This window comes from Ascaphus truei, chromosome 5 (genome assembly GCF_040206685.1).
Source record: "Ascaphus truei isolate aAscTru1 chromosome 5, aAscTru1.hap1, whole genome shotgun sequence".
Classification (NCBI taxonomy): domain Eukaryota; kingdom Metazoa; phylum Chordata; class Amphibia; order Anura; family Ascaphidae; genus Ascaphus; species Ascaphus truei.
This window is the reverse complement of record NC_134487.1, coordinates 23,876,696-23,899,433: the sequence shown is the minus strand read 5'-3', so window position 1 is coordinate 23,899,433 and position 22,738 is coordinate 23,876,696. Positions and strand designations below refer to the sequence as shown.

At 44.7% G+C, this 22,738-nt stretch overlaps 2 protein-coding genes across 3 annotated transcripts in view; one reads left to right on the top strand and one right to left on the bottom strand.

Moving 5' to 3' along the window:
• The window catches only part of CDC123 (cell division cycle 123), a 100,831-nt gene extending 97,833 nt beyond the window's left edge, over nt 1–2,998 (bottom strand). The window contains exon 1 of the mRNA XM_075599489.1: nt 2,845–2,998. Coding sequence (XP_075455604.1) covers nt 2,845–2,918 — 74 coding nt within the window. The 5' untranslated portion in view covers nt 2,919–2,998. The remainder of the gene's footprint in view (nt 1–2,844) is intronic.
• Nucleotides 2,999–3,901: 903 nt separating this feature from the next.
• Nucleotides 3,902–22,598, top strand: NUDT5 (nudix hydrolase 5). 2 transcript variants are annotated; one of them, XM_075599487.1, is made up of 10 exons: nt 3,902–4,082; nt 8,306–8,387; nt 11,063–11,130; nt 14,678–14,730; nt 15,911–16,018; nt 16,821–16,916; nt 18,078–18,179; nt 19,616–19,624; nt 19,730–19,783; nt 21,709–22,598. In XM_075599487.1, exons 2-10 carry the CDS (start codon nt 8,325–8,327, stop codon nt 21,816–21,818), a joined length of 663 nt encoding a protein of 220 aa, XP_075455602.1. In that variant the 5' UTR covers nt 3,902–4,082; nt 8,306–8,324; the 3' UTR covers nt 21,819–22,598. The 2 variants fall into 2 exon arrangements, with proteins under 2 accessions (XP_075455602.1, XP_075455601.1); XM_075599486.1 differs by lacking the exons at nt 3,902–4,082; nt 19,730–19,783; nt 21,709–22,598 and adding an exon at nt 4,085–4,210 and having other exon boundaries at nt 19,616–19,701.
• Nucleotides 22,599–22,738: the final 140 nt, after the last annotated feature.

The window sequence follows — 22,738 nt, the reverse complement described above, 5'->3', positions numbered from 1 at the left end:
ACCATACTCCTTGAGAAAGGGCTTTTAGAGCCTGAAACGCGTGGGAGTTTTTTTCCTGTTGTGTTTTGTTTGTTTTTTATGTAGTTTAATAAACGTTTTTAACTTTTCCATCCTACTGGTGAGCTGATGGTGCTTATTTCTGGGACTCTGCTGTTTCGTGCCAATCCCTTTTTTGTTCAGATCCCAACATGTGTCTATCTCGGGCACAAACTCCAACCCCTTGGATATCACCTGTGGTGTCCCTCAAGGCCCTGTTCTGGGCCCCCTACTCTTCTCTGTATTCATTAATTATCTTCCTACAACTTGTAAGGGAGCTTCAATACACATGTATGCAGATGACACAATCCTATATGCACACAGCCATAGTCTCTCTAACCTTGGACACGTACTTCAATCTGACTTTTTGAGACTTACAAATTGGATTTCCCCAAACAAACGGTTTCTAAACACTGACAAGACTGTAACAATGGTATTTGAGACCAAGGTTAAATTTCTAAAGCTCCCAATGAATGAGCTCCAGATCAGAACCAACTCTAATATTATCCTAGCCCCTGTTACTAGTTTCAAATATTTGGGCATATGGTTTGATTCCCACTTAATATTCAGGATGCACATTGATACCCTGATATCCAAAACCTATGCCCAACTAGGTGTACTATATAGGAACAAATCCTCCCTAAGTCTGCTGGTCAGAAAGTGTATCGCACAGCGGATGCTGATGCCAATTATAGACTATGGGGACATAGTATATGGCACAGCACCACAAACTCACCATGGCAAACTTGATACCCTCTACAACTCAATATGCCACTTTGTCCTCCAATGCAACTACAACACACATCACTATGAAATGCTCAAAGAACTAGGTTGGTCATCACTTGCGTGTAGGCACAAAGTTCATCTTTCCTGTCTTGCCTTCAAATACTTTCTGGGCAAACTATCCATCTATCTGAACAAGCTCCTCACCTCTACCACAAACAGCACTTATCATCTGAGATCTGACGCCAAAAGGCTGATCATGGTGCCAAGGTTCAACAAAGTATCCGCCTGCTCCTCCTCTTACCGTGCACCCCAAAACTGGAACAATCTACCAGGGAGACTCTCACAGCCGTCACCAGTCTAAGTTCTTTCAAAACTAAACTGTCTCACATTTTAATCTGGCCTGTAACTGTTACATACGCCTATAATATATATTATTTTTAACTATGCATGCAATGTCTTGTACAGTATATAATGTATAACCTTGCTCACTTAATGTAATTATGTTTTTGTAACCATGTATCTGTTATCACAACTCTGTGCCCAGGACATACTTGAAAACGAGAGCTAACTCTCAATGTTTTACTTCCTGATAAAAGATTTTATAAATAAATAAATACAGGTGCACATACACAGTGCTCTCTATACAGGCGTGCGCACCCACACATCTATACAGACATACAGATGCACACACACACAGTACTCTCTATAAGAAAAGCGCGCACACACACAGTACTCTCTATAAGAAAAGCGCGCACACACACTGCTCTCTATACAGACGTGCGGGATGTATATATATATATACACACACACACACACACACACACACACTGCTCTCTATACAGACGTGCGGGATGTACATATATATACACACACACACTGCTCTCTATAAAGACGAACAGGGAGCACACACCAAGTGCTCCCTATACAGATGTATGCACACACACGGGCTCATACAGTGCGCTCTATAGATGTGTGCATGTGCCTGCCCGTACGTCTGTATAAAGAGCACTGTGTGTGCGCCCGCACCTGTTTGTGTGTGTGCTCTTGTACGTCTGTATAAAGAGCAGTGTGTGTCCATACACACACACACAATCTTTCTACAGAAATATGGGAGCGCGCACACACAGCTCTATACAGAGGTACGTACGGGCGCACACACACACTGCTATCTATACAGACGTACGGGCACACACACACTGCTCTCTATACAGCCGTACGGGCGCACACACACACTGCTCTCTATACAGACGAACGGGCGCACACACACACACACTGCTCTCTATACAGACGAACGGGCGCACACACACACACACTGCTCTCTATACAGGCGAACGGGCGCACACACACTGTTCTCTATACAGCCGTACAGGCGCATACACACTGCTCTCTATACAGCCGGACGGGCACACACACACTGCTCTCTATACAGACGTACGGTCGCGCACACACTGCTCTCTATACAGACGTACGGTCACGCACACACTGCTCTCTATACAGACGTACGGTCCCGCACACACTGCTCTCTATACAGACGTACGGTCGCGCACACACTGCTCTCTATACAGACGTACGGTCGCGCACACACTGCTCTCTATACAGACGTACGGTCGCGCACACACTGCTCTCTATACACACTGCTCTCTATACAGCCGTACGGAAGCTCACACACACTGCTCTCTATACAGCCGTACGGGCACACACACACTGCTCTCTATACAGCCGTACGGGCACACACACTGCTCTATACATATACAGGCGTGCACACATCTATACAGGCGTGCACACACACAAACACACTGCTCTCTATACAGACGTGCGGGCACACACACACTCAGTGCTCTATACAGACAGTGCTCCAGAGACATCAACTTCCAAGGACGGAAATCCATAGCATTTTAATTTCAAAGTGGTGATTTTTTATTAAACCCATAAAAGTATATGACAAGGCATGTGCCAGAAATCAGTGAGACCCGCAGAAAATTAGTTTGACTTTGAGTTCTCTCTCTCTCCCCTACATCCACAGTGAATTTCTGTATCTAAACACACACAGCCAAGTGTGTGTTTCATTCTATACACACATACCTCCTGATGCTGAGCCTCCTGAACCTCGGGTACCACTCAGAGAACTGACAGTTCAGCACCTGCTCTTTCTTCATGCTGAGACCACTGGAGCAGGAAGTGTCCGCCCGCAAATCTGCTCCGGGTGCAACATGACTCTGGCAGGGTAGAGGGCTGGGGAAGTAACCTTCAGTAATAATATCATTCTATGCACACTGCAGCTATACTCAGTCTTTTTCATTATAAAAGCTCAAAAACAAGTATTAAGGACCAGGATGTAAAAATAACAACAATCTAATTAAAAAAGAAAGTGAAAGTTATCTGGCAGTGAAGGAATTAATCATAATGCTGCATCATCTCAAATACAAAAACTGAACATTGCATAGAAGCCAAACACACATACACAAATATACATGTATATATACACTCCAATGCACTATATATATATTATTATTTTTTTGATGTAGAGGTATCAGTACAGTGTTAGCAGAGCTTTAATAATCAAAAATGAATAGACAATACCGTTCTTTGGCTAGTCTCGAAAGCTTGCACAAATAAAAACATTTCGCTAGCCATAGAACAATATCGTCTATTCATTTATTTTATTTTATATATTGCATTGGAGTTAATCTTAACTGTTACAAATGTAAATGTAACTGCTGTTATATCCCATAAGGTTGCTTTAGGTTAACATTAAAGATTCTCCCCTGTAAAACAAAAGCTGATGATCATTATATAGTTGTATTTATACTTCTAGCAGAGACTCATCACCCTTTAACCCTTCATTGTAAATGGAGATATGTAATACAGAAGTACTTAGGTGCTTGTCAGCCTCTAATATTAAAGAAACCTCAATAACAACATGAATAACTTTGCCAGAACTGCTGGGATTCCCCCACATATGAAAAGTTTAAAAAAAAAAAAAAAAAAAAAAAAAGACCCAGGAACACACGAGGATTAAATGAGCACTGGCCACGTGGTATAATTAAAGCCCCAGCGTTCCAAGCCTCGCTTTGGAGCCAGACCCTGGAACTGGGAAAACATTTGTATGTGGGCGTGGCTTTAAGTCAAGCAGAAGTTGAGAACGCAAAATGACCAGCGGTGATTGGCTGTAGTGTGGTGGCGTGTCAGCACAAGGGGCGTGGCCTTGCGCCCTGTGTCAGCGCCGGGGGGCGTGGCTCTGCGCTCTGTGTCAGCACCCTGGCTGTCTGCAGATTGCGGATACCTGGACACGTGCCGCACCGCCGCAGCTCCCGCGTCAGGTAGGGAGCGTGCGCCTGCTTAGGAATGCGTCAACAGTGATACTCCCTGGGGCATGTGTTACATTTACTTATTCCAGTACTGTAGGGTGGTACCAGGTAGACACAGTAACAAGCATTAGCTACAGCAGGTGAGAAGGGCACTGCACCCAGGAGCTTACAATCTATAGCGAAAGGCTGCGCTTATAGTGACAGTGATGTTGCGTCAAAACATGCATTGCCGCCGTCGCGTGCGCTTATAGTAAGTGCGACGCGACAGAGCGACGGTTTGGTCGCGATCGCTGGAAGTCATCTCAATTTGATTTTTCCAGCGACCTTAGCCTGATGCCACTGTCGCGTCGCCCGCACTATAAGCGTGGGTGCAAGGGGGGGGAGGAGGGTGATCTGATTGTAACAGAGCAGCTGTAACCTCAGCAAACAGCTGCCTCCTTTGGGGGGACACGTGTGTGCTCGTGTCCGAGAGTCCTGAGGGTGGATGGTAATGGTGTAGTAGTCAGAATTTGTTTTGTTTTTATTGTATGTGTAGTGTCTCAACAGTGGCAGCTTTTATATCAGGGCAATTTTGAAACAAAGAAAAGTGATGCATTGCTCCATTTCTTTGCGCATAGTTCAAATATAAGCATCGAATATAAGAAACGGTTTCTGACCTGTGGTGCAGATTCGTAGAAGCCGGGAAGTTTTTAATGTTGGATTGTTTTACGCATATTGAATGGACAGAAAGTGACACACAGGAGATGCAGTCTGACACAACTGTTGTGTTTCCAACTGTAATCCAGATCTGAAGCATACAGGGCAAAAAGTGGAGCAAAGACAGTGACTAATTGGCGCAAAATGAACATGACTCTTAAACATTAAAAAAAAAATGCAAAGCAAGCCACACTTGTCATATTGGCCCCATTCTCGTGTCAAATGCAATAGTGTTGCGCTAGTGAGTGTGACGCCCACCGTGTTGCTGTTCTGCCTAGGGCCGCATACACCTTTCCGGGGCCCAGAACTACAGTTTTCACTGCCCTTATGTCAGCGGCCTAGCAAACCCCCAGCCATTTAGTGAACCTCCTGAGCCGAATCTTCGCTGATCAATCACAGGAGAACGGATCGATCAGCAACTTACCTAATTACTTATTATTGTGTGCATTGTATTGATGCACATATATAAGGGAATAAAATGTAAATAAAATGGCAGCTTGGACTGCTGCTTTAATAACCAAGGACGTAATCATTACCCGCTAATTAAGGCTGCGCTTGTAGTCCTTGCGATGCTGACATCACGCTGCGCTAGCTGACGAATCAAATGTAATTGATTTCCAGCGATCGTGACCAAGCCGTCGCGTCACTCCTACTATAAGCGCACGCAACGGATTCAATACATTTGTTTTGACGTGACTTTGCGTCGCTGGGAATATAAGCGCGGCCTAAGGCTAAGGCCCCGCTCCCAGAGTCAGCGCACCCGCACTGCAGACAGGCGGCGCGCTGACATACACAGACCGCGATATGCGGTCTGTAGGGAGCGGGAGTGGGAGGCTTGACAGGGAGGGGGGGTGTGGCTTGAGCGGAGGGACCCGCTACTCTCCCACCCCCCCCCCCTCCCTCCCTCCCTCCACCCCTCCCTCCCTCCCTCCCTCCACCCCTCCCTCCCTCCACGGACTCGGGCTGGAGCTGCTGAGGGTAAGTTTAAACACACACACGCAGGCACACACACACACACACACACACACTTATACACACACACGCGCGCACACACAGGCAGGCACTCACGCACTCTGGCATACACACAGACAGGCACGCACGCTGCTTTCAATCCACACTCCTCCCCGCTCCCCGAAGCCTCTCCTCCTCCCGAAGCCTCCCCTCCCCATTGGCTCACAGCCACACCACGTGACGCGTCAACGCTAGGAAACACCATTCTCTTGTGTCTCCTAGCGGCTGACGCGCCACAGCGTGTAGTGCTCTGTGCCGCCAGGGGGGACCGGGACCGGCTCGCGAGGATGCCCCTGCTGGTGGGGAACTCACGACATGGCCGCCCGCGCCAACAAGCGCAGCGGGACCGAGGCCTAAGGGGGAGAGAGGAGGATATAGCGGCAGCGGCTGGAAAATATAAACTTTGTTCTAAAAACGGCTGTTATTGTGATTTGTAAAACACTGATGACTCGCACCAAATCAATGCTACTGCTTGCTGTATTATGTGTACTTTCAGGCAAACCCGAGCTATGAAGAGCTATATGCTTGTGTTTTTATATCCCATAGCATTGGCTGGTCTACTTTGTTAGTAGTGAGCTGGTTGAGCCTAAACTTAGCTTCTTATTTTCATCTTCGATTCTGAAAATAGGAATTAAAAAATGTTTGCCCGGCTCAGGCCTTAATTATACCAAATACTGCAGAGCTGCGAAGCAATCCGGTGACATCATCGCTGCGACGCCGCCGCGCTACATGTGAACATGCCAGAGACTTGTAGCGCTACTGCAGGGAGCCATGGCCAGATTGGTTGGTTGATGATGCACTGTGATTGGCCGTGCAAGTCACGTGCGGCGGCCGTCGTGTGCGCATAACCAAATCTCAAATCGCTTGAGGAGACAAACGCTTTGCAGGGCGGCGCTCACATCGCGCTTGGTATGTGCGCTCGTATTGGTTTTGTTTTTCAGGCGCGGCGTCGCGCGTGATTTTCGGTATAATCACGGCCTTGGTCCTCATATTTTATTGCGACTCCCATATAACTTGGGAAGAAGGGCAGTTTCGCGTTCGAAGTCACAGCACGTTCATGGCAGGGACATTTTACGCACAGTTATCTCCCAGTGTAGATCGTTTCGTGAGCTCTGCCAGCATCGGATCAGTTTTACGATCACCATATGTGGCAAAAGACTACTAACTGACATTAACCCCATGAGTGCCACTGCTCTGCAATGCTTTGCAGGCCCCTATAGCACTCAAGAGGAAAAACTAATTCCCTTGCTACACATAGGAGCCTATATACCAAAATCTATTTAGTTTGCGTCAAAATGTTAGTGCTAAAGGGAACTACAAAACTTCATAAAATGTGCGCTTTTCTATATGGAGCTTTCTTACATGTTACACCTAGTTTGTTGTTTAATAGAAAAAAATGTGTGATGCTCTAAAGACAAAACTGTGGTGTATGACAATTGTAGATATAAATGGAAAAAACAACCCTATAATGTTTAAATGTCCCAATGGATGTAGTCTGGTTGAAAATTATCCCACATTGCAAGGAGGTAAGGATAAATCAAAAACACCTGCCGGTGACCAGCAAATTAAATATCCTTTGACTTCTGGACAAAATAAATGAGGTAAAACTGGAATAGACTCACTTGGGATACTTTATCCACGATAAACAGCAGGTCCAATATATCCAGCACCCCTGGGTTGAATGTGCCTCCGTTTGTGAACTGTCTTCAGAGGAAAAAAGGGAGAGAAAAACGAAGCACTATATCCAGTGCTGTTGAAACAGCTATGAAACCACCAGGCGTACGTTCCCATAAAATAAAGCTATTTATTGGATCAAGAATATATGGTACAAAACACACCAACGCGTTTCGGACTTAGACAGTCCTTTATTATCTGTTGTTTGCAATTAATTTTGACGCGTTAAAACAGAAGGGTGTTTATTTGTTTTTGCAACGGGCGTTAGTAAATATCAATTATTAGAGTCATTATTTTATAATGGCCATACTGTGACAATACAGCATTTTGTTAACTTATATCAGGGAATCTCAATTCAGTCTTCAATACCCCCATTCCCCAAAACAGGTCAGTTTTTCAGAATCTCTGAGCCACCTGTGCTGAAGCAATCAGTGTTCGACTGAGCCACCTGTGCTGAAGCGGGGATATCCTAAAAACCTGATTAGTTGGTGGCTCTTGAGGATTGGAGTTGGCCACTCCTCGTCTAAGTTGTTAAACTCCATTTCTCTCAATCACATGGTTGGATAAAGGAGCAGCAGGAAAGAAGTCTGTCATCTTTATTTTATGCTTAAATGTTGACCGTTTCCAGTAAGGAAGAGACAAAAAAAATACAACCAACATATAATCTAAACATGCAAATACTGGAGAAAGTGTGACCGGTATTATCTCAGTGACCCCTTCTTCTCAGTATGTTTAATAGGGACCAGCGATCTTGCATTGCTGACCCGCCCTGTGCTCCGATTCCTACTTTTTTGATTTATTGATCACAAGTCATTGGTTAAGATTAATGCTCCTTCTTTATGTGCTTCTAACAGCGCCAGGAAATTCTAAACGATGGAAAACCAGCATTCAGAAAACCCGCCTACCATCGGCAAAGAAACCATATTAAAGGAGGAGGTATTTGTGTTTTATGCATGTGTATGTATATTTGTACTGGAGGTAATAGCAGTGCTTTGCTTCATGATATTTTCCCTAAGGTAAATGCAGGTTGCACCCCAATTAAGAAAAACTCTTACCTGGGGATTTTGCACAAGTATTTGTGTTCAATATACGAAGAATGGTCTAAATCTGGGTGCTCAACTCCACTCCTCTAGACCCCTTAACAGGTCAGATTTTAAGGATACCTGCTTCAGCACAGGTGGCTTGACTGAGTCACTGATTGAGCCACCTGAAGCTGGGATATCCTTAAAATGTCACATGTTAGGGGGTCCTGTGGACTGGAGTTGAGCACCACTGCTCTAAATACAAAGTTAAATCCTCCCCTCTCACCTTATCAGGCCTCTTTCTCCTATCCTGGTCCCCACTCTCACCCATATCGTCAACTTCCCCCTGTCCTCTGACACTTTCCCCTCATCCTTTCAGCATGTGGTGGTCACACCTATTCTCAGAAACAACTCTGACCGTACGTTGCTTACTAACTACCACCCTGTATCCCTCCTGACATTTGCCTCCAAACGTCTCGTCTTTCCCACGCATGCTCATCTTTCTTCATTCCTATGGCCTCCTGTACGTTCTGCAATCTGTCTTTCGTACAGCTCACTCAACCCAGTCTGTCCTCCACTGAAGTAGCCAATGATCTCAATGATGCAAAATCCCACTTCCCTGCTTATTCTACTTGATTGATCTCGTTGCCTCTTTCAGTAGTGTTGATCACTGAATCCTGTTCTGGGACCTCTCCTTTTCTCTCTGCATGCGCCAAGCACCTTCTCTCCCCACCTCTAAGTCAAAATCTGTAAACCTGCCTTGTAAATGAAGTTGGTCAATAGCCTGGACATATGGCTACTGCCCACACCCGCAGTCACACCAACCATCATAGCCAGGCACTGCTTCACCTGCTGTCTCTGTGAGTCTCCCAAAGTATTATTTAGATTGTAAGCTCTCCGGAGCAGGGATGTACTTTACTATATTTTACCGATGGTTTTTGTTACAGTTCTTGTTTTATAATTCCCTGTGTTGTATTGTCTCTTTTGCAAAATGCTACATACACTGTGGGATGGAAATATATCTATCTCTCTATCCACCTATGCTGTAGATCGCATGGTTTTCACTGTGTGTCTATATTCAATGTCCTGCGCTCTACTCATAACTGTCTCCACTCCTTCCACCACTACTGCGCTCTCTCTCTCCCTCTTCCTCTCTCTCTCTCTCTCTCTTCCTCTCTCTCTCCCTCTCTCCCTCTCTCTCCCTCTCCCTCTCTCTCTCTCTCCCTCTCTCTCTCTCCCTCTCCCTTATGACTGTGAGAGGGACTATTTGGTAAGAGCAGCCGCACTTGCATTTTTTTAGGGTGTATTGTAGCCGGTGTTTAACCTGTAAGAGCCCAGGGGCGTGTAGCAATGTGTTCCCCTCTGACATTCAATGCAATTAAAATACTATTGACAGATCCAGATAAGCCAGTTCTCGTGGAATTCCGGCCACCTCAATCTCGCGCCTTCTTAGTATGAGAAACGTAAGCGATCCAGGTTAAAATGGATAAGAAGCAAATAGTGACTCGCTGTGACCAGAATCCCTGGCTGCAGGGGAAGCATTGAGAGATAATGGGGAAGGGCAGGGTTTGCGGACCAGTCTGAGCCGTGTATTTTTATTTGCTTAATAGAACAGGAAATGTTTTGTACCATGTTAAGTCACAAGTTGTGTCCCTGTGCTTTGCATAAAGGGAAGGCACGCAGGTTTTTAGAATCGTTTACACTTGTGACATGAGCTGTAAGTATGTTTGAATAGCTTTAGCTTTTGTGTCAATGCTGCCTTTTTGAGATTTGTCTCTTGCTTTTCATTCCACCAGAATTGATGACGGTGATTGATCCCACAGTGTCAGACAGGGAACAGTTAATACCAGTCTGCAGACTAGCTACTGGAAAATATTTCTTAATTCAGGATAACGCTTTTTAAACTCGTGACCATGTTGGAAAGATGTAAGGAAGGAGTTCAAGGGGTCGCACATTGGCGACCAACAACCACAAGTGTTACTGCAAATACTCTAGTACAGGGGTGGGCCAACTTCAGTTTTCAAGGGCAACCAACAGGTCAGGTGTTCAGGATACACCTGCTTCAGCACAGGTGGCTCAGTCAAAGACTGAGCAACTGATTCAGCTACCTGTGCTGAAGCAGTGACTGAGCCACATGTGCTGGAGCTGGGCTATCCTTAAAACCTGACCTGTTGGTGGCCCTTGAGGACTGGAGTCGGCTACCCATGTCCTACTATATTACAAGGAAGAGTTCTTATAAGAATTATATTTATGGAATGGGGGTGTAGCCATTGTCTTGAGTGACAGTCCACGTTTAACCCCTTCAGTGTCGCTGCCCCCGTGTGGAAAGATGAAATGTGAGTTGGTGTGAAACCCGGTTATTGAATTGGGCGCTTAATTACTGGAAGCAGGAGTGGCTTTGTGGTTAAGGTTTTGGTCTGTGACGTTGGACATGGGGATTTAGCTCAGATTACAGAACCATGGACCCTTCATTCCAAAACGGCTTAATCCACTCCTTGTATCTCTTGCCATCACACAGCGGAATGAAGCATTAATCCAATTACTCAACTTCATACCAAACTTTGTTGTTGTGGTTTTTTTTTTTTTTAGACACTTTTGAAAGGAAAATGGGTGCAGCTCCTGGAGACAACGTATGTGGATCCCACTGGTAAAAACAGGTTAGTTGTGTACCATCTCACAACAACTAAAGTTAAGATAGTGATGTACCCGGAAATTACCCAGTACTCATCATACCCGGCCATATTTCACCTAACTGGAAATTACCTGGCCCAGGGTGCTGGAATCCGGTGCCGGGTACTTCTGTCCTGCTCTGCTCCCTCGGTCCTGCTCCTCAATCGCCCCCCTTCCTCTGGGGCGGCGGGAGCAGTGGACAGAGAACGGAGGAGCAGAAGAGGACAGCAGCCGGGGACGGAGGGAGAGGAGGACCGTGTGAGCAGAGCAGGAGAGGCACAGGACGACGGCCAAGGAACTGTGCGCTGTAGCAGCGGTAGACACCGGAAGTCAGAGAAGACTTCCTGGTTCGACCACTTGGGTGCGCTCCTCACCGGCCGGCATCCTGTCTTGCTCTGCTCGCATGGTCCTCTTCTCTCCTGCCGCCGCTGGCTGGTGTCCTCTGCAGGCTGACGTCCTCCTTCTCTCCCTCTGCCGCCGGCTGCTATCTTCCTCCTGCCGCCGCCACCGTCCTGCGCTTGCCGCCCTCTTCAACCGGTCCCCAAACCTGCCGGCCGGATACCCGAATACCAGCAGGATAACTTTTACTTTTTTTTTCCCTGGTTACCCGGTATTTTTTAGGACATGGTACATCACTGTTTGGTGTGGATGGATGTACCCCTGTGGGTGGATGACCCTCAGATACTGATGTTTCACACTTTTCTTCACCATTTGCCTAATTTTTTCTCCTCTACGTTTCTGTACTTTCCACCTCAAATCAAAAGATGCCACCCATCAAGCCAGGTAGTACCAAGCCACGTGGCACATCTGGGTGTCTCCGGACCTGAACCCCACTCATTTCAGCTGCGGGGACCCCCTGCTTACAGAGATGCTTGCCTCCGAAGAGGGTGCCGGTAGCTCTCTGCTTTTTTAAACTTTCCGCATCACGTGAGCCAATAGGAAGCCGCACCGGATGACATCATAGCTTCATATTGGCCTGCAGGACACGGAAGCTTTGAAAAGCGGACGATGACGTGATCCCTGCTAGCTGAGCAGAGTGGCTACCGGCGCCCCCTATGGAGGCAAAGTATCTCCGGAACCAGGGGGAAAAATTCGCTATAAAAAAAAATCCCCCTCGCCTCTTTAATACCGTGGCACATATTTTCATTTATTCAATACAAGTTAATAAATTAACCTTCATATAAAACAAGGCATGATGGTAACTGATGTATGTTTCTCTGCGTTGTTCTGTAACTCAGTAACTGGTTTGTAAAATATCTTACTTTACAAAAACAAATCCTGTATTTTTAGGGAACCAAGCACCTTTTCTTTATACGCCCAGGACTTCCGCTCGTGCCGTGCTTCATTTCTTTGTTGTGTACGTTAGCAAGTACTTGGATCTTGTGCAAGATCTTGATGGGGATCTTTTTATTGGATCTTTTTGTTGGATCATCGGTGAAAGCTTCAAGGCTATTTTCATTTGATGCTCACACAGTATTATCACAAAGAAAAGTAACAAAGTAGGAACCGGTAGTATGATACCTTTTTATTTGACCAGCAAATAGTTGAAAATTACCAAGATGCCAAGAAGGTGTGAAGCACATTTATGTGTACACGTGAACTTACTTTTCAGTGCAATTTATTGGACAAAGTACTAAGTTACTTTGCATTAAATGCCCACAATTATTCACCCGTTTCCCAGCGCAGCAGAACATTAGATTGGCGTTTATGGAAAGGGACGTTGAAAAGTTGATAACCGTAGATTGGGATATATTTTTGGGGTGTTCTTCACAGATGACATATCTGTATACCAGGGGTAGCCCACTCCAGTCCTCCAGGGCTGCCGACCGATGTCGGGTTTTCAGGCTATCCCTGCGTCGGCACAGGTGGTGCTATCGAAGACTGAGCCACCTTTGCTGAAGCAGGGATAATCCTTAAAACCTGTCCTTAGCCCTTGAGGGCTGGAGTTTGGCCACCCCCTGCTGTAATCGATCATTTAAAAAACCACATGGTGTAGGTTTCGTCTTCAGTGATCCTGTCCTACACCTACACAACCCTTCAAGAAACCGGGTTTCCTACACTCTGTACTCTATAGGATCTGTGAAGAACTCTCTTGTTGGTGAAAGGTAACACAACCTAGAACAAATCTACATTTCCCCGGGACCAGTACAGCTTTGAACTTGATAATTAATCCAATGTGCGATTTATAAACTGTTGTAAAGAATGGTATTTGGAATGGACTTGATTGATTCCTAGTTTCTGCTAAGCAAACATGAATTGATTTTATCTAAACCTGCCTAGGACTTCTAAAATAACCCCCACCCATCGCGATGATCTACTAAATATGTTTGGTTGACGTTATATACGTTACTCGCGCAGTGACGACTTGTCGACGTGGAAGTTTTACGCAGAGAGAACGACAGGGTCGGGAAAAAATAACCGAGAAACAGGTCTTTGTACCATGTCCCTTCTATTGTATTTTTAAACCGGTTCATGACCCTGCGTTTTTTAAGTAAAAGTGCTATATAATCACTTGGCGCGTTCTCTTCTCTGTTCGTGTTTACTTGCAAACCAGATGAAAAGCAGCAGGGAGCCTGTGAAAGGGCAGGGTGGCAGTCTCCTCTAGTTACCCGAGGAGCATTAAGAAAGTTGTTAATGTTACTAATTGTTACTAGTAATACTGAGAAGAATGAAAAACACAGCGTTCTCCTTCAGCACCACTCACTCAATGTGTTTCAGGACTTGTACATACTGGGGGTTTTTTTTTTTGCTCAGAGCCAAGAAAGACTATTTATTTAATTACGTTTTTTCAGGGGTATTTAATAAAGAATGCCCCGTGACTGAGAAGGCTGGGGCTTTCCTCCAAGGATAATTTATTTATAAAATATTTTACCAGGAAGTAATACATTGAGAGTTACCTCTCGTTTTCAAGTATGTCCTGGGCACAGAGTTAAGACAAATACATGTTTACAAATACAGTTACATAAGTGAACAGGGTATACATTATATACAAGACATTGCATGCACAGTTAAAGAAAATATATATTATGAGCGTATGAAACAGTTACAGACCAGGTTAAAATGTGTGAGAGCCTTAAATTTGAAAGAACTTAAGCTGGTGGTGGATGTGAGAGTCTCCGGTAGGTTGTTCCAGTTTTGGGGTGCATGGTAAGAAAAGGAGGAACAGCCGGATACTTTGTTGAGCCTTGAGACCATGAACAGTATGTTGGAGTCTGATCTCAGATGATAAGTGCTGCATGTGGTATGGGTGAGGAGCTTGTTCAGATAGGTGGGTAACTTGCCCAGAAAGAATTTAAAGGCAAGACAGGAAAGGTGAACTTTGCGCCTAGACTCTAGTGTTGACCAATCTAGTTCTTTGAGCATTTCGCAGTGATGTGTGTTGTGATGTTGGATGTGTTTTGTAGTTACTGTACTGTATGTTTTTATGTATTTGGTCATTCACTTGTGCATTTAACTCTGAAGATTTCACCGGTACTACCGCAGTATTTGAGGAGGGGTTAAGCTCCACATTTCCTTTTTTTTTTGTTTTCTCAGAACTTGGGAAACCGTAAAACGCACAACGAGAAGAAAAGAAAACTCGGCTGATGGTGAGGCCATGTCTACAAACGTCCTTACCACAACACTGCAGTGGTAGAATTGAGCATTTTTTGTGGGTTTCGGCATCCAAAGTTAGATTGCAATCTCTCTTTATGCTAAGCTAGGGGTTCTCAACTTCAGTCCTCGAGACCCCCCAACAAATAAAGTTGTCAGGATAGCCCTGCTTCAGCACAGGTGGCTCAGTTGAATACTGAATATTGCGAAGATGTGGAAAATATCAAAAATTACCATTTGTTGCAAACGCGTCGAGGGCAGGACTAGACGGACCCAACCACCTACCTTAAATACATCGGTTACGTTTACGTCATCTCGTCAAGCAATGGAAGACAAAAAGGAGCACAATAAAGTGTTTCTTACATGCCTTTCCTTTTTGTCTTCCATTTCTTGACGAAATGACGTAAACGCAACCGATGTATTTAAGGTAGGTGGTTGGGTCCGTCTACCCACGCTCCTGACGCAGCTTAACCAGCGAAACACCGCGTTTACAATAAATTGTTCTTTTTTATATTTTCCACACTTCCGTGAGTGCCCCCATTTTTTGACGTTTCTGGGCTGCCTTTTTGGGGGGATCCCTCCCTTTTGTGCGTTCATTAGTCATGTCCTATACTCCAGGGGAGCCCGGTCCGTGATAATGAGGACATGGAGTGATGGGTTACTTATTAGTCACCGACTGAGAAATTGTTGCGTTGTGTTGCATTCCCGCCTCTTTGTCTGATATGTAAGGGTGTCCGCTCTTTAGCTACTGTTTGCTAATAGAAGATTTATTTGCTTTTATGCAACTTTGTACACTTTTTTTTTTTGGCAAACTGATTTAAATATAATTGTAATACATGTTTTGCTTTAGTGTGTGTTATACCGACTTTAACTTTTATATTGCTATTTTGCAACATTGTAGCTCCCTCTCATTTTTTTGCTACTAGAGATGTTGGCATTTCTGGCAGAGAATGGGTTAAGGGTGGTTGCCCAAAGCATTGTACCGATGTCACCTCTGGCAGAGAAAGCGGATGTGTCACCTCTCGCTGATACAGACTGATTCCCCCAAATCTCCCTGATTTTAATCCTTGGAGATTAACATCCCTGTGAAAGGTGTTAAAAGACCCCTGTGAACTTGACGTCTCATGTATTTTTCTTACTCCTGTATTTTTTTCTGTATTTGGTATCATTCAATAGGTGTAGCAATAATCCCCGTCCTGCAACGAACGCTCCATTATGAATGTATTGTGCTCATCAAACAGTTCCGACCTCCCATGGGCTGCTACTGCCTGGAATTTCCTGCAGGTTGGTGCTGGCTTTGTACATTTGCTTTAATAACAACAAGAGACAAGACCTGTATCTGCTACAAGACTGTGCTCCAGCCTGAGCTGTCATACATTTTATAAATGAAATGCGGACAGCACGCAGGTAGCATGTGCTTTTCTGGCCTTCCATGTCTGATTCAGGAAGTAAGCTTCAAACCCCGTACCGTCTGGTTATGTCAATGTCGTGTTGATAATATGATCCAGCACTGGTTTTCCAGGTCTCCATAGAAGTTCAGGACTTTAGTAACCCGCAATGCACTGGGATCGGCATTAGAAAACAAGGTCTACGGCCACAGCCCTCCCTGCTGCCTGTGCGCCTGGCGGCGCGTGCACAGGCTGCAGCCGCGGTCTCTAGGGGAGCGATGGAGTGCACGGCCATGGCTACCCGCCGAGCACGTGACCTCGTCGCGGCACAGGAAGACAAAATTCTTGTCTTCCCTGCCGGCGTACGAGTCACAGCGTTTTGCACGCCCACTGGGGCCTGCCTCAGAGGGCTGTGCTGTGGTGTGTGACGCGCACACCGCAGCGGCCCCTGGGGACCTGGCCTAAGTCATTCTTGATTACTCTTTGTATTGAAACAATGAGACCAAGTGTGCTATGTGATTTAATTAGACCCCAAAGCTGTGCACCTACAGTAGAGTGTTGTAAATCCTACTTCAGCCCATGGCCCGTTCAGAGTGTGTGTCATGTCAGTAGAATGTGTGGCTTCTCCTTATCTGTGTCTATATTGCAGTGGTCACAGAGCTGTCAGTGTTGTGGTGACTTTGATGTTTCCATATCAGGGCTGATGGATGAAAACGAGACTCCGGAGTGTGCAGCGTTACGGGAACTGGAGGAAGAGACCGGCTACAAAGGAGAAGTGGCAGCGTGCTCCCCAGGTCCGTGAGTAGCTGCAGGTTATCTGACGGGGTCGCACTTTCACTGCATTCAGCACAATGCGCTGTACATCTCCCTGGCTGGTTAACTCCTTGTTTTTCCATTACGTGGAATGCCGTTTTGTTCACGTCATTTATTGGTTTGAATTTTGATACGAGCTGTTTAATCCTGAGAAATAATAACGTGTAATAATCATTTGACGTTAACACACCTCTTCTGTCTGCCCTACAGCTGTGTGGAGGTGAGGACTTTTCACTAAGGCAGGCGTGGCTAACTGTAGTCATCAAGGACCACCAACAGGTCAGGTTTTCACGATATCCCGGCTTCAGCACAGTTGGCTCAATCAATGACTGAGCCACCTGTGTTGAAACAGGTATATTCTTAAAACCTGACCTGTTGGGGTGTCCTGAGGACTGCAGTTGAGCCGCCCCCCTGCTCTAACCTACAGATTTATTTATTTTTTAAAACATTATTGCAATTATTAACATTGAAAAAAAATATCATATAAAGCTTGCCAACAGTGAAATAACAAATGCTTCTTAAACTGCGTTACCCCCGCGCCCCCGCGTTACCCCCAGGCCCCTGCGTTGCCGTTCTGCGTTCCAATCATTATATATGGGGATAGAATTTTTCGCATACCAGAAATGTATACTTATTCCTGCTGGAAACCATCTAATTGTGCAACTATGAGCCATAAAGTAGAAATTGAAGCAGACATCCGAGGGTCTGGGAGTAACCGGCATTAGGAAGAGATATGGAGTACGTGCTGTAGAGGGGAATTCAAAAATGACTTCCTTTTGAAAGTACAAAAGAAAATATTGAATGTTTATAAAACAGATGTTTAGGTTGGAAATCCCTGGCTATTTTCATTATTAAGGGCTGATAATTTGTGTCCCCCGACACTGTTTCTGCATCAGACATTTGCTGCATGCCGTTGCAGTAACGTGTTCCACTTATTGGAGGTTAACTAGTGGCACCAATATCCGTAATCGTGTCTAAAGGTAAAGGCGCCCGGAGAGAGTGGGCGGCCTCCATCGGTTTCCTGTAAAGATCCAACGTGTAGATTTTGCTTATCCAGCCTGATCAATGCTTCGAATGTTTATTGCTGGTCTGCGTGTAGCGTGGAAAGCAGGGCATTGATTGTATGACTTTTGTTCTCTTAGTGGCTTGCTTGGACCCTGGACTGTCAAATTGTGCAACGTATATAGTAACCGTACACATTAACGGAGATGACTCTGCAAACATCAGGCCCAAACCCAAGCTTGGTAAGCTCATGGAACGATTCTAGCAAACGCATGCGTGCTGAATTCATCTAAGAGTACTTTGCATTCCTGTGATGTTCACGATATTCTTTCAAGAAGTCAAATGTTTTATTGGGTAGATTCTGCTGCTCGAATGTATTAAAGGCGCGGATAATCACTTTAAATCATAGCTTCTCCTATAAAAATGTAGATTTGAGGAGCCCCCCTTAATTGTTAATAGTTGTATCTTTTTGATAGAAGACCACGCCTACCTTGAAGCTTCACCTTCAGGTACCTCTTACTGCCTTACATAGTAACCAGGAGCAACAGAGTATTGTTTTTCTTCAATTCATGCAACCATAATATATAGGTGAAACTTTTTTTACTTGAATAGAACAGTCCAAGATGGAGTAACCACAACAAGGCACTCGCTTGCTAATGAGCAGTTCCCGTCTGTCATTGTGGGCTCCACGGTGTCCAGAATCCGTTGAACACTTGGACAAGTAATTAGATTGTAAATAGGCACTACCGACAAAAAAAACCCACGTGATAAAGCGATGGTGAACGCGAAACGTGTAGGGGGTCTTTTTGCCTCTGTTTTTTACCATGGCGAAATAAAATAGTTATATTGGAGTCCACCTCGCAATCTTTCTTTGCTGGTAGTGCACCGTGTTTGCAACCTAATTACTACCTCTTGAAGTGAGTCGGGTATACACACCCCTGCCGGTTCTGACATTAGAATGTATGGTGCCTGCTATCCCTGCCTTTTAATCTGTAGTAATGACCAATTTAGAGTTTTTCTGTAGGCTGTGTGTGCTTGGGGGAGAATTAGGCCTTGGCCATAGTGGAACCGGGTGCGCGCCTCAGCGCGGCGCACACTCGCCTGTGGCAGGAGATACTTCCTGTCCTGCAGGCAGAGGTGACAGGGATGCGTGTCTGTGGCGCGGCCATGATGTCACAGAGCTGGATAGCCCTCATTGGGCGAACCGCCCACGTGACCCTGCCATCACGGAACTTGCTTGTCACGTGAAGCGCCGGTCTCGCCCGTGGCGCAAGTGCGTGCCCGCGCACTATACACAACTACATTGGCGTCCTAGTGTTTGTTTTTGCCTCGAGCGACGTCGCTCGTGCCATCTCCTGCACTATGGACGCAGCCTTAAGAGGGTGGAGGCGTGGAATACAATACTACTTTTTATTTATAAACTATTTTACATGGGGGGAAAATACATTCAGCATTGCCTCTCGTTTTCAAGTATGTCCTGGGCACAAAGTAAAGTTGACAACATTACAATTTCCCGTTCCAAACATAGTTACTTTGCAACGTCTGCATTGCACAAGTAGAATAATCTTGCTATAAAATGCCTGAATCTCTTTCTTGTAAGATAATACTGCAGTGTTTGCAACTTAATGCTGGCCATCCATGTGTAACAAATTCTCTCTGCCTTTCTTCCCATTTTCAGCGGACGGAGGTATGTCATTTACTACTTCTTTTAATATATCCTTTACATTTCATTTCCCCCTCCCCCCATAAAAAAAACTGCTTTACACTTGTAACTTTGAATATTTTTCTTTAGAATTTGTGGAGTCAATTTTGCTGCCCAGGAATGAACTGCTGAAGCGCATAGAAGGTACTGTCCGTGCGTGTAACTGTCCGTGCGTGTAACCGTGCGTGTAACTGTCCGTGCGTGTAACTGTCCGTGCGTGTAACCGTGCGTGTAACTGTCCGTGCGTGTAACCGTGCGTGTAACTGTCCGTGCGTGTAACTGTCCGTGCGTGTAACTGTCCGTGCGTGTAACCGTGCGTGTAACTGTCCGTGCGTGTAACCGTGCGTGTAACTGTCCGTGCGTGTAACCGTGCGTGTAACTGTCCGTGCGTGTAACCGTGCGTGTAACTGTCCGTGCGTGTAACCGTGCGTGTAACTGTCCGTGCGTGTAACTGTCCGTGCGTGTAACCGTGCGTGTAACTGTCCGTGCATGTAACAGCCTTCGGTTTTTACGTTCACTTTTACACATCAAGCAGGAACATGCTGGGGAAGAGAACATTTTTAACATGGGTGGACTTGCACAGACAACCCATAGCCGTGTCTGAGCGATTACCCAGACCTGATACTACTTAAAATACCAGATACTGTAGGAAGGGATTGAAGTGTGAAAAAGGAGTGCTAATGAGTGTGGCATATGTATACAACAGACGACAGAGAATCCCAATGCTACATCCAACATGACAGAAATACACAGTAAAATACTTCTATAGTCTCTTGAAAAAGGGTCATTTAGTTTAACTCTTTGGCCAAAGCGTTGTAAGCTTAACAGAACACAAAACCCCGGCAAGCTCTTTTTGGAAACCCCTGAGCCCCTACAAAATATATGTATGTATTTAAGTGTCAAAATGGAGTGCTATTGAGCGTGGCAAATGTATACAACAGACAGAGAAGCCCAATGCTACATCCAATATGACAGAAATACACAGTAAAATACTTATATATTCTCTGGGATTTTGTGTTCTGTTAACCTATTTTCAGCTGTTGGAGGTTGGTGGCTCCTCGTTCCCAGGTTTTAAGCCCGCCCCTCCCCACTTCCCAAGTTAGTAGGTCCTTTCATTCTACTGGATATAGATCCAATGTTGGTCTTTCTCCCTCCTAATAGAGGTAAATTAGATTTTTAATCCTAATAGAGGTATATTAGTATTTTATCTGGTAGTGTTAGGACTTGCGAACGGGTGTCTGCCTTGTCGTGGTTCGCAAGCTTACAACGCTATTCTATTTCAAGGGAATATAGAAGTATTTTACTGTGTATTTCTGTCATGTTGGATGTAGCATTGGGCTTCTCTGTCATCTGTACTGTAGGAAGGGAGCCAGCTGCAGCATAAATGCTACATTGCAAAGTTGCAGTGATCAGACCTGGTGAATATGTTTTGATTCCCTGAAAATATAAATGAATTATACAAAGAAATATTAATTTTGTAATCGTAGTATTGTTTCAAAATAGAAAACTGTAGGATTTCAAGTTGAATTATGCGATCGGGATGAACGAGGTGTACTATACATTCTGCGCTCCAAACAAATGCACAAAACCTCTTACATTGGGTACCAGACAGTGTCAGATAATACCAAAATGTTCCAAAACAGTCAACAATCCAGGAACTCCAGAATACATCAAAAATGATAGCAAAGCATTTGTGTCAAAAGACAGAGGACCAATGTTTAGTACAAAATGGGTCTTGCATAAATGAAATATTAAACATATGTACAGTATCATAAAAAGGACTGCACCAATAATACTGCACACGAGTAGAAAATGAAAATAGAAAATATTACACCATAAAATAAAAAAAAAATCCTCCTGTGATTATTTTGTAAAGTTTTTACGTCAGCTTTTTCCGCTTGTGATCAATATCAGTTGTGTGTTCAATCCTATTTTTGCAGGTTGTGATACCCATTCCCAGTATCTAATATGTAATAAACAAAAGGTTTTAAGATGCAGAATGAAACGGTGCCTCTCCGTGACTATTTGTCTATTAGATGTACTTATCGCAAACCCTCTTGTTATTGCAGCACTGGTAGCGAAGGAGAAGATTGTGGTGGACGCCAGAGTGTATTCCTATGCCTTGGCACTGGAGCATGCTGTAGCCAAACCCTTTGAGCTGCCGTTCCTAAAGGGCTAGAATTGGCGTGTTCTGCATTCCCTGCATCCTGAACGGGGAGAAACGTTTACATCCTAGTTTGATTGTATTGGCGGCAGCAGCAGCAGCAGCAGCAGCAGCCCCTTCGACAATGGATTTGGGAAGACACCGAAAATTGAAACACTCACTATATTCAGATCTATACAAGTACATTTCAGCCATTTTAATAGTGGTGGAGAGAACATAGATACACCCTAACAAGCATACCTTGTTAACTTTTACATTCCCCTAAGGACCTTGACTTGTGACAACCTGTGGATGTCATCACATTTTTTGCTCAATGGCCATGTGATTGCTAGTGTAGCAATCGCAATGGTCGTGATTCAGGAAGTCCACCGTACATTAAAGGCTGAATAAAGAAACCATGGTATGTTTAACTTTTGAGGAAGGGGGGCTGCTGCTTTGATGAATTGCATACAATCCATATTGCATGTTTACCAGTTTTGTGACAAGCCACCAGTCATTTGATTGAATGAATGATGCAGGCTGACGGATACTTTAATGCAGCCTAAATACTGGTGACCGTGCAGAACGCATTGAATACAATTCATAACGTATGTTTCCAGTAAAATGCTAGGCGTTGTCATTTTTTGGTTATGGGGACCTGTGTAGAGTTTTGTAGCTGTATTGGTTATTCGTTTCGGCACTTAAATCGCTCATGTGCAGGAACGGATCTTACAATACAAACCTGTTTACTAAATTAGAATAAAATGTACTAATACAAAATATTATGAAATAAACATCAAATTTTACATTAAACAATGTTTTGTGAGTGGAATTATTTTTGTTGCGCTTTACAACATTTTTTATGAAGTTATACAAAAAAATCTTTAAAAAAAAGCATGTTCTTGTATAGCGCTGCTAGTTTTACGTAGCGCTTTACAGAGACATTTTGCAGGCAC